The sequence below is a fragment of the Podarcis melisellensis genome (genome assembly GCF_964234715.1).
Source record: "Podarcis melisellensis genome assembly, chromosome: 15".
Taxonomy (NCBI): domain Eukaryota; kingdom Metazoa; phylum Chordata; class Lepidosauria; order Squamata; family Lacertidae; genus Podarcis; species Podarcis melisellensis.
Genome location: NC_138532.1, coordinates 32,120,953 through 32,134,921, shown reverse-complemented (window position 1 = coordinate 32,134,921; position 13,969 = coordinate 32,120,953). Strand labels below are relative to the sequence as shown.

At 47.1% G+C, this 13,969-nt stretch overlaps 1 protein-coding gene across 3 annotated transcripts in view; it reads right to left on the bottom strand.

Moving 5' to 3' along the window:
• Nucleotides 1–13,969, bottom strand: part of ATP2A3 (ATPase sarcoplasmic/endoplasmic reticulum Ca2+ transporting 3) — a 94,189-nt gene that overhangs the window by 38,532 nt on the left and 41,688 nt on the right. For all 3 annotated transcript variants that reach the window (XM_081890261.1, XM_081890262.1, XM_081890263.1), the window contains 5 exons: nucleotides 12,693–12,797; nucleotides 11,601–11,739; nucleotides 10,869–10,949; nucleotides 9,885–9,970; nucleotides 8,410–8,874 (listed from right to left, as the gene is read on the bottom strand). In XM_081890261.1, coding sequence (XP_081746387.1) covers nucleotides 8,410–8,874; nucleotides 9,885–9,970; nucleotides 10,869–10,949; nucleotides 11,601–11,739; nucleotides 12,693–12,797 — 876 coding nt within the window. The remainder of the gene's footprint in view (nucleotides 1–8,409; nucleotides 8,875–9,884; nucleotides 9,971–10,868; nucleotides 10,950–11,600; nucleotides 11,740–12,692; nucleotides 12,798–13,969) is intronic.

The following is a 13,969-nucleotide window of genomic DNA, read 5'->3' as shown; positions in this document are numbered from 1 at the left end:
CGCTTGTGTGTACAGCTGCCTGAACGCTTGTAGAGTTTGGATTTGATATCCCGGCTTTATCACTGCCCGAAGGAGTCTCAAAGAGGCTAACAATCTCCTTTCCCTTCCTCCCCCACAACAAACACTCTGTGAGGTGAGTGGGGCTGAGAGACTTCAGAGAAGTGTGACTGGCCCAAGGTCACCCAGCAGCTGCATGTGGAGGAGCGGAGACACAAACCCGGTTCCCCAGATTACGAATCTTCCACTCTTAACCATTACACCATACTGGCTCTCTGTACATATCTTTGGGTACGTAAAAGCACAAAGAGAGCCCTGCTGGATTAGACCAATGGCCCATCTAGTCCAACATCCTGTTCTCACAGTGGCCAACCATGCCTGTAAAAAACCAGCAAGCGGGACCCGTGCACGAGAAGCCTCTCCCCTCCTGCTGCTTCTAGAAGCTGATATCTGTCCTAAATCTTCCAACTTTCAGCTTTATGGGGTGACCACGACTTCCAGTGGCTCTGCAGCTTGACAGTACAAGATCGGAAACTCGGCATGCCCTAACCGAAGCCACACCTGTCTTGTTCTTGGACAGCTGTGAGAAAGGACCTTGAGTCGGTTCCTTCAGATGAGTGAGCTTTTTGGTCCTTTGCCAGTGGAGTTTTCCATCTTTTTGACGCAGCTGTTAGCTTGCATCCTTAAGCCTTTTAAAGTAAATGGGGCTTTGTGGAACTGGCTGCCCTCCAGCCCCTTTCAGACTGGCTTGAGGAGGATTGAGCGCTTGCCCGTCCGGTTTGGGGATTAGCCCCCTGCTATTTCTGCTCGGGTGTTTACATTCATCCTGGAAAGATGTTCTTTTTATTAAAAAAAAAAAAGCACACACAAACTGTGCACAGAGCAGGATACCTGCTGGATCTCTCGCCGCTGAACTCTTGAGCCCTGCCTTCGGTTGCGTTGGCCACCAAATGCTTCGTAAGGAGGAGAGGGGGAGGAATGCAGAGCTCGGTTGCCATGGGATACGGCGTTGCCTTTCTGAATGCCACAGGCCAAATCCTGAATCCTTCCTCTAAAAATGCCCAGGCCGGTACATGAAGTGACCAGAAAGTCAGGAGAAGATCCATAGCTCAGTGTCGGAGAATCTTCTTTGCATACAGAAGATCCCAGATTCAATTCCTGGCACCTCCTGGTAGGGATGGGAATGTCCCCTGTCTGAAACCCTGGAGAGTCAGTGTAGGCCAGGCACCCCCAAACTTGGCCTTCCAGATGTTTTGGGACTACAACTCCCATCATCCCTAGCTAACAGGACCAGTGGTCAGGGATGATGGGAATTGTAGTCCCAAAGCATCTGGAGGGCCGAGTTTGGGGATGCCTGGTGTAGACAATGCTGAGCCAGATTCCTATGTCTTTAAAGAGAGACTTAATCCATAGATGGGTACATGCCATACCCCTGGGAACCTCATCTCTGCTGAATTTTCTGCCAGCCAGCTGGATTTTGTAGTCTACATCCCTCTCTGCTAGATCTAGGGATTCAGGTCTGACCCAAAGCCTCCAGCTTTGCCAGACCCCCTTCAGGTGGCAAGTGGCAGGCTTGAATCTTCAAGTGGGCAAGAGTCCCTTTAACAACAATCTTTAAAATTTAGAAGACTGTGCATGTGGCTTCATAATCATAAGACCCCAGAGCCACAAGTGGTACACCTCTGTCCTAGGACCTAAATCTCTGAGTGAGGGGAAGATTCATCTAATCTCTAGCGCGCATGCATATAAATGCAAAATGCATGTACACTAAGGTTCCACGCAGCACCCAGGCAGCCATTTCACACCCTGCAGATGCTGAGAGAACTGGGGTGCCACAAGCACCTCTCAATTCTTGTCAGGGAAATGTTGGAAGGCCTTATTGCCAGAGGCACCTGAGAATGCTGAAGGGCTTCCATTTCTGTGGACAGACCAGATCCACATCTCCCGGGCTAATGTGAAGATCGGAACATAATTATCTTTCAGATTTCACACTTCTCCAAATTTTGCCACATAGATCTTGGCTCAAAACAGTCTCCATTTGCATTTAAAAATCAAATCAAATCCATGCGTTAGAACAGAATGCATTAAGAAATGTGTACAATGAGGGGGAAAATCCACATGGGAACCTCAATATAACGTACATAGGGTTGCTTGGAGACTTCTTGGAAAGTTCATTTAGTACGAACTGCAGATGCTGGGTGGATAATTTGGCAACACATCCGGGCAGTGCTTGAACAGCTGCAACAACTACTGGTCTGTTTCTGAGCATCACACTGAATGCCATGGGGGGAATGTCTTCCCCACATTAGCGTCTACCCCATCGCAACTGCCAATCAATGGGGGATGAAGGCACTTGGACCTCTCATCTGTTCAGAGTGAAGGGTGGGTATCTAATCCTGGCAACCCAGGAAATGTGTGCACATCTGAGGGGACACAGGAGAGGCTGAGGCAATGCAAACAGGAAGGAAGAGCAAACAGTCTTTGGTGCATTGTGGTGTTTTCAGTGAATTTTTATGTTAGCGAAGTCTCTTAAATACCATAGATGGGAGTCCAGAATGAAAAGAAATCCTGGTATGCTACACGGAAGAAATAAAACAAGGACAGTGTATGATTTGAGGAGAAAGGAACAGAGAGGGTTTCATATTCTTTTGTACATAGCAGAAAGACCTACAACCAAATATAGATGAAAAACTTCCTTAGAACTACAGTCAACAAGAACAGGTGGTACCTCAGTAAACATCTTCCTGGTTGCTAAGAAGTACGGTCTTTGTGCATTTTTGAGGGGATATTTATCATTGCAGGCAAAAGTAGGAAGCACTCGTGGGTTGCTGCTCGCCTAGCTATTCCCATTAACTAATCCAGCAAGTCAATTTCTTATTTCAAATATCCAAAAAGCTGTACAGGCCAGACCTCCAGCTCAGGCTAACATTTCTGAAGCGGGAGAAAAAGTAACACGATAATATCCTTTCGTTTCTGGGAAAAAATATTTCACATCAGAGAGGGAGAAGGAAGATAGAAAATGCAGGGCCTCTCATCTCTCTCTCCACCATCCCTTTGAAATGCTGAGCCCAAATCCACAGCAGCTTGAGCCGTGAGCCACCATCACCAAAGTCTTATCATTAATTATCTCATCTCCTACTCAGCAACCTGAACACACACTTAAAAGCTTGCCAGCTAAATACCTTGTTGATGAGGTGGGGAACTCAAACAGAGCGATAAAGGGATTTGCTTAATCGACAAAAGGCTCCGCACCTCACACAAAGAGGCCTCCTGTTTTTTTCAAGAACAGATTAAAAGGGTCTAAAGGATGATGGTTCAGCTGTCCCTCAAAAAAAGGGGGGGGTGTAGAAGCAAGGACACAGAAACATTGACTAATAAGGAGACATGCTCCACAAGAGGACATGCTCACGCTATAACGTTTAAAGCACTAGGATTGCATACCCCCCCAACATTCCTCAAATGAAAATAGGGACATTCCCTTCTACATCAGAGTCCTCATCCCCCTGCATCCTGTATATATGAGCACTGCCAATGGAATATAGGAAAAGAATGGGGCTGGCTGAGCTGCCCCAAATGGCTGTCACCAAGAGGAGTATGTAACAATACCGTGTCAGCAGATGTCCCGGTTATATGTGTGAACCTTAGAGGATATATGGCAAAACTGTGGGGCTTCCATCAGTCTGCCTTGGGCGTCAGAGGAGGCAGCCACACCAAATGTTTACAAGGCGGTACCTCCATGCCAGGGACGCAGGTGGCGCTGTGGGTTAAAGCCTCAGTGCCTAGGACTTGCCGATCGAAAGGTCGGCGGTTCGAATCCCTGCGGCGGGGTGCGCTCCTGCTGCTCGGTCCCAGCGCCTGCCCACCTAGCAGTTCGAAAGCACCCCTGGGTGCAAGTAGATAAATAGGGACCGCTTACCAGCGGGAAGGTAAACGGCGTTTCCGTGTGCGGCTCTGGCTCGCCAGATGCAGCTTTGTCACGCTGGCCACGTGACCCGGAAGTGTCTTCGGACAGCGCTGGCCCCTGGCCTCTTAAGTGAGATGGGCGCACAACCCCAGAGTCTGTCAAGACTGGCCCGTACGGGCAGGGGTACCTTTACCTTTACTTTTACCTCCATGCCAGTAATGTAGTCTCTATGGTCAGTGGTTGGAGGGACCGCCGAAGGGCCCCTGCGCGCCTAAACAAGCTGGGGCCCCTAAGGCCACTCTTGCCGCCACCACCACCATAATTGAGCAGTACTGGCTGGCAGAGCTGAGGAGAGCACGGACAGCAGCTGGCACCCCACACCTCCCCTTCTCATGGGTCCTGCTGCGCCACTGCAAGGCGGCTGGGCCTCCTCCCCCTGCCCCCTTTCTGTGCTTGCAGAATTAAGGACTCTGTGTGACATAGCGAGAAGCTACAATGGCTTAAGTGTTTTTGTGACAGTCGTGGCATTTTCGGGGCACTTGGAGACCATTAACAGCCATGGCTTCCAGCAAAGGATTCTGAGAGCTGCACAGTTGTTAGGAGACACCCTATTCCCTCCCCTCAGAGGACTAAAATGGTTTAACGGCCCATTCATATTCACAGGCAACTCGGGGAATTGTAGCTCTGAGAGGGGAATTTTGGGAGCTGCAGTTTGTTAAGGACGCTGAAGATTGTCAGGAAACACCCTCACAGAGCTACAGTTCCCACGGTTCCCTGTGAAGAAGAATTCCACTCTGGAAACTGTAGCTCTGGGAGTGGAACACGGGTTTCCGAACAACTCACAGTCCCCTTTACAAACTACAGCTCCCAGGATGCTCTGGGGGAAGCCATGATGGCTTAAAGAGGTATCATAGTTTTAACCCTGGTCTTTCACTGACACTCCTTGCCACTGAGGCGGCCTGTGCCTCACAGGACAGTGCTGATCTAGGGGTTATCATCAGGCTATGCATCTTCCCCATCCTCCAATAGGACACAGGAACCACCCACCAAAAGCGCCCCCTTCTTGTCAAGTCTGAACGATGCCTTTAGATTGACAGCTTTCTTCTGGGTGACCGAGAGGTCAGTGCTAAAAACAGGAGCACGAGTCATCAGGAACGAAGCTGCCCGTGCATGCTAATTAAATTTGGTGAGGTGGGAAGAAGCGGGTGAGTCATATCTTGGAAGTGTTGCTGACCAAAAGCCTACTCAATCCTGTAGAAACTGTACAGGGCGGGATTTAAACAAGTTGCAGCCCTGATCAATCTGTGAGTGATTTATTTATTTATTTATTTATTTATTTAAAAGGCATTTCAGCAAATCCCAGAGGGCCACAAGAGAGTTCTGTCATTAATTAGTCTTTTAATTAACTCTGCCCAGGGCTGTATCTTCTCTGGCTGATTGAAAATAAATTCAAATTTTTGCATCAAGGAAAAAAAACAAATCTCCAAAACAGGTGGCAGAGGGGAGGGGAGGGCTGTCCTAAGACATTTCAATGCTGTAGGCCAAACATCCCGATGATGACCTGTCCCTCATGCCTACTGTGGATGTGAGTTCCATAGTTCAACTATGCACTCCATGAAGGACTTGATTTTCCTGGAGTGAGGCACCAGCAGGCAATTAGTTTCAAAGAGGCTTCCCTCACTGAAACTGAGATTGTTGTCTTGTGTGGGGCAGAGGTCCAACGAGAGACGCCCTAACAAGCTGAACCAGAAAAGGCTTTTTCAAGATCTGTCCCCCAAACATTCTGCAGGCCATGGAAATCACCAAATTTCGAGTTCAGTAGCATCCAATAAAATTCTGAGACCAGACCCTTCCTGGCATTTATTTCCAAAGGCTGCCAATGGTCTAGGAGCCATTTGCTATGCAAAGCTGTAGGCCTGTAAGTGCTGTTAGCTAATGCTTTCTACACATCAACCTTCCAACTTTCCACTCCTTCTCTGCAGTCTACTGCCAAGCTAACCATTTATACAGGATTCTCCCAGTTACACAATGGTAAGGGCAGGATGTGAGCCAAGCTGTTTAGTGACAAATAACATCTTCCCTGGAGAAGGGGGTGTTCCACAGCAGCCAAGCAAATATTTAACTTTGTAATCAAGTGTGCAAACCTACTAACAATTTCCATATTCCTGCTATTAAGCCTTTGCCTTTATTTAACCAGGGAACTCCTGATGGTTAAACATTAGCTAAGAATTTGAATCTTCTCCCAGAGACGTTTGGTGCCTGGAAGAATAAATATTTATCCAACGGATCCAGCATTTCACTCTTGGAAATTTAGACAGCACCTGTCCTTAGAATGGACTTGAATGCAGATTCTCCCCTGCAGGTGCAAAGAATGATGTCAAACCCCCAGCAACTGGGGATCTAAATACCTGAAGGAATGATCCTACTGATATCTGCCTGCCTGGGTTTTAATATCTTCAGTGGAAGGTCTTTAGCGTTGCAGAGGTGGGGACCTATTTTTTTGGCCCAGGGACCTCAAAATATTTTGGTTCCCCATCCCTTGCTTGACCAATGAACCCACTAAGTATTGCAGCCTTACTCTTAAAAAGCTTATTTATTTCATACAATGTATAGACTGTTTGATTATTTTTTAAAAACACAAACCTTCAAAGCATTTTACAGAAGGACTAAAGCTATAAAAGTTAAAAACAGCTATTTAAAACATTCAAATATAACTAAAATCAACAATGAGCTAAAAACAGATTAAAACACATGGCAACATTCTACACGTCTGGGTAAGCTTGTCTAAACAAAAATGTTTTTAGCAGACGCGAAGACAAGAAGAGTGAAGGTGCCTTCCTGTTGTCTTGCCTTGCTATCATTAGGCTCAAATTTAAACAATAACCTTAAATGCAGGGGTTTATTGTTTTTTCCTGTTATCGGCAGCCCGATTAACAATAGTCTGATACCAGAAACAATCTACAGAAATCCCCATTGAAATCTGGCTAAATAAAATTTGGAATGTGGCTCTATCTCACCGCAGAAGGGTAATTAAATGCACTTCAGGGATAGACACTTTTTGTGAGACTTGGCTTCCTTTCTTTTCCTTTATAAATGAGACAGAAGATGCCATTATTCCAGTGTTTTTCAACCTTTTTTGGGCAAAGGCACACTTGTTTCATGAAAAAAATCACGAGGCACACCACCATTAGAAAATGTTAAAAAATTTAACTCTGTGCCTATATTGACTATATATAAAGTAATTCTCTTGAATAGGAATCAAATAAACACAAAGAAAGTATTTTATAATTACTTTATTATGAAATAGTAAGTAAACAGAAATTTGAAAAATAATAAAATACTTTATTTTTAAATCTTTCGAATTTTTCAATTTTTCCCACGGCACACCAGGCAACACTAGTGTGCCGCGGAACAGTGGCTGAAAAACACTGCATTATTCCACCCTCAACACAAGAATCTCTGTGGGAAGGCTACTTGAATTGATAATACATAAATAAACATATTGCTTGTGTATTACATACTGCATATGAAACTTAATATGAAACGACTGCTGGACGAGCTTACGATAGTTATATGTTCTTGGATTTAAATGAAAAACAATAAAAATATGTGGGGGGGAGAGAAGAAGCCCCTGACTGGTAGATTCCAACAGCAAGCCAGGCTCTTGCTTATGCTAGAATCAGGGAAAAATCTTCCCCTGTTTACCCAACTCTGCAAAGCAGCTTCCCAGAGAGATGAGCTGTTCCCTCCCACCAGCGGATTAGTAAGAGATGCTTCTACCACTGAACACGACCCCATCAGTTTTGCATAGAACGGCTTGCTGCCTCCCCCACATTCATTGCAAAAGAAAAAAAGAAATTAACTGAGGTCATTCATGCAGCTGCAACTCTCAGGAAATACTTAAGAGACATCTCCACCCTATTGCTGCCACCACCTGTCCCAGTCCAGACACTGATTTGCTTCCCAGTCCCAAAGAAACACATCCTTGCAAGCGTTAACATTCACCAGCTGGAACAAAATGAGAGACGTGTTTCCAGAAATGGGCTCCCACATGGATCTTTGGATTAAATCTTGTGACAAATTCAAGGCGTTTTATGTGGGAAGGGGTTTGCGAAGTACCTGCTAAGATCGATGTAGATCTTATGACTTCCCACCCGTTTTTTTACGTTTTTTTGCAAAATCGCGTCTCCTCTGCAGCCTTCCCAAACAGTAGCTAAGGAGGTCAATCACTCAAGTCAAGCAAGCTGGTCCTTTCTGGTTATTTGCCAGTAATTCAAGTCCTAGCTTGAGGTGGTGCAGTCCTTTTGCAGGGACTGTACCACCTTCATTTTTGCATTTGTCGTAACTATGAAGCAGAAATCTTACCAACAAAACAAAGTTCAACCGGGTTTAAAAGGTTTCCTGCAGTAACACCAAGAAGCATTCCTTTCGGGGGGGGGGGAGGGCTTATCACAATTTTCACAAGGAAACCAGAGGGCAAGACCCAGCCCACTGTGCCCACGACTCACCCTGAACACGGACATCTGATTGGTGGTCAAAGTGCCCGTCTTGTCAGAGCAAATGACCGACGTGCAGCCAAGGGTCTCGACGGAAGGGAGGCTCCTCACGATGGCGTTCTTCTTGGCCATACGGCGGGTGCCCAGCGCCAGGCAGGTGGTGATGACGGCTGGAAGCCCTTCGGGAATTGCCGCCACAGCCAAGGCCACGGCGATCTTGAAGTAATATATCGCCCCACGGAACCAGGAGCCGCCGTGCACGGGGTCACTGAAGTGGCTGATGTTGATGACCCAAACGGCGATGCAGACCAGGGAGATGACTTTTGAGAGCTGCTGGCTAAATTCATCCAACTTCTGCTGCAGGGGGGTTTTCTCAGGCTCGGTGGCGACCATCTGGTTCCTGATCTTCCCGATTTCGGTGTACACTCCCGTGGCAATGACGACGCCAACCGCTTTTCCTGCAGCGATGTTGGTACCCTGGAGACAAGAAATAGGGCTGTTTCATGTATTATTATTTTTGCTATTATTCCTCAGCAATTAGTGGAGGTGATCAATGTTTAGATGGGGTTTCCAGGGGGCTGAATCAGGCTCCCCCAACCTGGTGCCTTCCAGAGGTTTCCGAATGATAACTTCCACCAGCCCTAGACAGGGTTTAGACCGAGCTTTTTTCCCTGTGAAAAAAGGATTGTTTGTTCGACCACTCTGGGAAGTGTAGTTCTGTGAGGGGAACAGGGGCCACCAAACAACTCCAGCTCCCAGAATTCTTTGGTGGAAGCCATGATTGTTTGAAGTGGTATTATAGTGCTTTTAATGTACGGTGAGGATGAGGCCTGCATCAAGCTGAGCTACACAAGCAGCCAAACCCTGTAGCAGAGCTCTTGTAGTTCTGTGGAGGGGGGGTAGGGCCTGTTTACACAAACTAAGCTCAAATTTGCACATGTAAAAAGCACTGTTATACCGCTTTAAACAGCCATGGCTTCCCCCAAAGAATTCTGGGAGCTGGAGTTTGTTAAGGGTGCTGAGAGGTATTAGGAGGTTGCCCTATTCCCCTCACAGAGCTACAATTCCCAGAATCCCTTGGGAAAGGGGGGTTCATTGTTAAACCAGTCTTTCTGAGGGGAACAGGGCATCTCTTGACAACTCTCAGCACCCTTAACAAACTACAGTCCCCAGGATTCTTTGGGGGAAGCCATGAACATTTAAAGGTGCATCACAATGCTTTAAATATCTGGCGCGACTGTGGCCTAACTCTGAGGTGGAAGTGTTACCCAAAGTTTGCTTCTTTGCTGCTACCAGGCCTCCCCTCCCCTTCATGAACTGCACAGTCCTCCATGACATGGCCTCCAAAATTCAAATTAATACACCCCCCTCCCAAAGAATAGCCAGAGATAGCCTTGTCCTCAAATTGGTCTAATCCTCTTTTAAAGCCCTCTAGGTTGATGGCCATCACAGCCTCTTGTGGCTACTTTAGGCATGAGGGTACTTACAGAAAAAAGCATGTTCTTTTTATCCTGGTTGACAGCCCTGGGGTCAGGAACTGGATCTGTGTGTTTGATGACAGAAACAGATTCACCTGCGAAGGAAAAATAAGGTTGAGCATAATTACAAGGATTTCAAACTCGTACAGAATGAGGAGAAAACAGAGACAGGGAAGGAGGGAGGGAGGAACATGTATACCCCTCTTTGTTCCTGGGAGGAAAGGTGGGCTATAAATTTAATAAATACAATAAACATCTATCAAAAAGCAGGGTAAGCATTGAAGGGGTTTGGACAATTTTAAGAATTTATGACCAGCTGAGTCTCCCATAGAATCATAGAATTGCTAGAGTTGGAAGGGACCACAAGGGTCATCTAAGTCCAACCTTCTGCAAGGCAGAACTCGTTTTGCCCAATGTGGGGCTCGAACCCACAACCCTGAGATTAAGAAACTCGTGTTCTACCAACTGAGCTAGGTAAAGGTAAAGGTAAAGGACCCCTGGATGGTTAAGTCCAGTCAAAGGCAACTAAGGGCTTGCGGCGGTCATCTTGCTTTCAGGTCAAGGGAGCTGGCATTTGTCCACAGACAGCTTTCCGGGTCATGTGCCCAGCATGACAAAGCTGCTTTTGGTGCAACAGAACACCGTGGCGGAAACCAGAGTGTACGGAAACACCATTTTCCTTCCCGCCACAGCGGTACCTATTTATCTACTTGCACTGATGTGCTTTCACACTGCTAGGTTGGCAGGAGCAGGGACAGAGCAACGGGAGCTCACCGCGACACACAGATTCGAACTGCCGACCTTCCGATCGGCAAGCCCAAGAGGCTCAGTGGTTTAGACCACAGTGCCACCCACATCCCTTCTGAGCTATCTGGGCTGGTCTCGCTGCATCCAAAGTAAAAAAGATAAATCAGGGGAGGCAGGGTGCCTCAGCAGGCACCAAGGAATGTTCTCATGGTAGCATAGGACAAACACAGACACACAGACACACACCAGTGAGAATGGACTGGTCTACTCGTAACGTCGTCGACTTGATCTCAATGATCCGGATATCGGCAGGCACCTTGTCACCAACTGTGAAAGGAAAAAGGACAACAATATGGTTCACAGGCAGAAACTGTTTGCATCTAACAACTGATTAAATAGGACTTCCCCTGTTCTGATTCCTTATTGTTTTGGTTAGCTGTGCCATGAATTCCAGTGTGGTGTAGTGGTTAGAGTGCTGGACTTGGGAGAGACCAGGGTTCAAATCCCCATTCAGCTCGCTTGGGTGACCCTTGGGCCAGTCGCTCACTTTCAGCCTAACCTACATCACAGGGTTGTTGTGCGTTAAAATGGGAGGAGAACTATGCATGCTACCTTGAGCTCCCCTGGTGGAATACTGTATATATGTAATGAATAAATCAATCAATCCAGGAATTCTCCTGGATTCCAGGTTCACTAAAGCCTTATTAGTGCATTGCCAGGATTGGGCCCTGCCTAGAGCTAAAACCTGGGGTCTCCTTGGAAGAAAAGCAGAGGGCGCAGGAGACCCTAGCAGCCCCAGCAGCCAGCATGGCCAATGACCAGGAATGATGGGAATTGGGGTCCAGCAAGTTGCTGCAACTCTAGATATGCAAAAAGGAAATGTGGATTGGCTAGGTAATGATTCTTCGCATTTCATGACCCAAAATAGTAAGAAGCACAAGGCAAAAACAAACCCACGCAAAGCAAGGAAGGTCATACCTGCCACCTCTACAATATCTCCTGGGACAATGTCGCGTGCTCGGATCCGTTGAACTCCATTCCTATCTGCCCTGATCACCTTCCCCATTTCTGGTTCATATTCCTTCAAGGCTTCAATCGCACTCTCTGCATTCCTCTCCTGAAAAGACAGGCAGTTTTCACATTAATTGGGGAGGGGGCTAGAAATGGGCAGTCTCCCACTCCCCCATAGTTAGCAGCTTTCCATAAGAACCTTCAAAAAATTTGAGATCCGTCAATGAGTTGCTTCAGGTATCCATTCTCTTTGGGTGCCTATGCCCCACAAGGAGCAGGCCCTGTTCTGGTGGCTTTCTCTCCATTTGTTCATTTGGCTAGCCCACCCAAAGGGACACCCAGACAGCCAGTAGATCACTCAGACACCCAGTAGATCACTGTGGCCTACAGGGGAGCTTCTCCTGCAAAGTCCATAGATCTCAGGAGCCCCACTCTGCAGGAACTCTGAGCAGGGCCTTAAGGGTGGCTGCCCCTGTTCTGTGGAATAGCATTCCTGTCAATAGGCGCCCACTCTGCACCTTCTGGAAACAACTGAATACATTTCGTTCCAACAGCCTTCCCCAGCTGGATAAAGGATTCTTTACCACAAGTATCCGTTTGTTGGGGTTTTAGTCTTGCTTTAAAGGCATCCGCTTTTGCTTTTTCAGACCTTTCTTAATTATCTTATGCATAAACAGCCTTGAGGCGGCGGTTTAGAAGGCGATAAACAAATTAACTGTAATAATAACATTGTGCAACAGCAGGAGTCAGAATCATAGAACCGTAGAGCTGGAAGGGACCCCCGGGGGTCTAATCCCCTGTAATGCAGGAATATTTTGCCCCTCGCGGGACTTGAACCCACAGCCCTAAGCTTACAGGTCTCATGCTCGACAGGCTGAGCTATGCGTGGCCGGTTGCCCCACCCACTTTGGCCTCCAGCCACACCTGCCACGGACATGCGGCCCTCAGGAGGTTGCGCCTGTGAGGGAATTTGGCCCCCAGCCTGGGAAAGGTTCGCCACATTGCATGATGGGAAACAAGGTGGCCGCCCCCAAGTCACACTCCAAAGTGCCACCATACCTGCCACACTCCCACCACCGCGTTGGCAAGGAGGATCATGATAATGACGATGGGTTCTACAAAAGCCGTCACTGTTTCTTCCCCTTCCTCAAACCAGGCCAGGATCTGCAGAGGGAAGAGGGAGGAAGGGCCATCAGCTCAGTGGTTAGAGCATATTTATTTTATTTATTTGCTGAATTTATACCCCAGGTTTTCTCTCCAAGGAGCTCAAGGGGGAGGATTACAGAGTTCTTCTTCTTCTCCCCCACACCCCAATTAATCCCCACAACCACCCTGTGGCTAGGGCTGAGAGGCAGCGATTGGCCCAGGCTCACAGCTTTTTGGCAATGCGTAAAATACTCCATGGCTTCCACTGAGCATTGGGCAGGGCACTCTAAGCTTTGAATAGCTAATCTGAAAACTGGGCTAAAAAGGAGGTTATTTATTTAAGCGCTGGGTGCTTTTTGGCACACCAAATTCGGTGTATTTTTCCCAGCTGGAGGTACAGTGAGAACAGAACCCAAACCACACAGAAACCCTTTCTAGCCTTGTATTTGATCGAAAGAGAGACAGCGGTCATCACAGAAATCTACTTAACTCTCTGTTACTAGTCATTTTGTGTGTGTGTGTTTTTAACTCCTACTTTGGCTACATTTTCCTCGGGAAATATTCCTTGAGCAGCTGCAGAGCGTAATTCTCCCTTTTTTCTTTCAGCGGAAAAGCCAAGTCGAAAAGCAAAGAAACAGGGGCCTGTCGTGCTAATGTTACACTTGGAGAAGGAGCAGACCGATTTGGGAAAGCGCCATTGAATTCCCAGCGTGCTGTTCAGCTCTCTGTATTTTCATTTTTATCAGATTAAGTAATTGGCTGTTAATAAGGAAACAAATTGGGGGGGGGGGAGGGAGAGAGCAAGGCAACCCACCAGGACTTATAACTCTTTCATTCAAAATATTTTAATTCTGTAAACTGGCGGTGGGGGAAGTTAAAGGAAAACCTGGATATTGTAAAATTTCAGATTCGGTTTTTGGAGGTTGTTTAAAGCAAGCCACATCTCTGCTCGAATAGCACATGTCCCTGATGGTCTGCCCACTTTCTTGTGGTCCCTTGGAGCACTAGTGGTGGAAGCATCAGTAAGAGGCAGTGTGGTATAGTGGTTAAAGTGTTGGACTAGGACTTGGGAGAGACCAGGGTTCAAATCCCCACTCAGATATGAAGCTCACTGGGTGACCTTCAGCCCAGTCACTGCCTCTCCTGTCTAATCTACCTCACAGGGTTGTTGTGGGGATTAAATGAGGAGG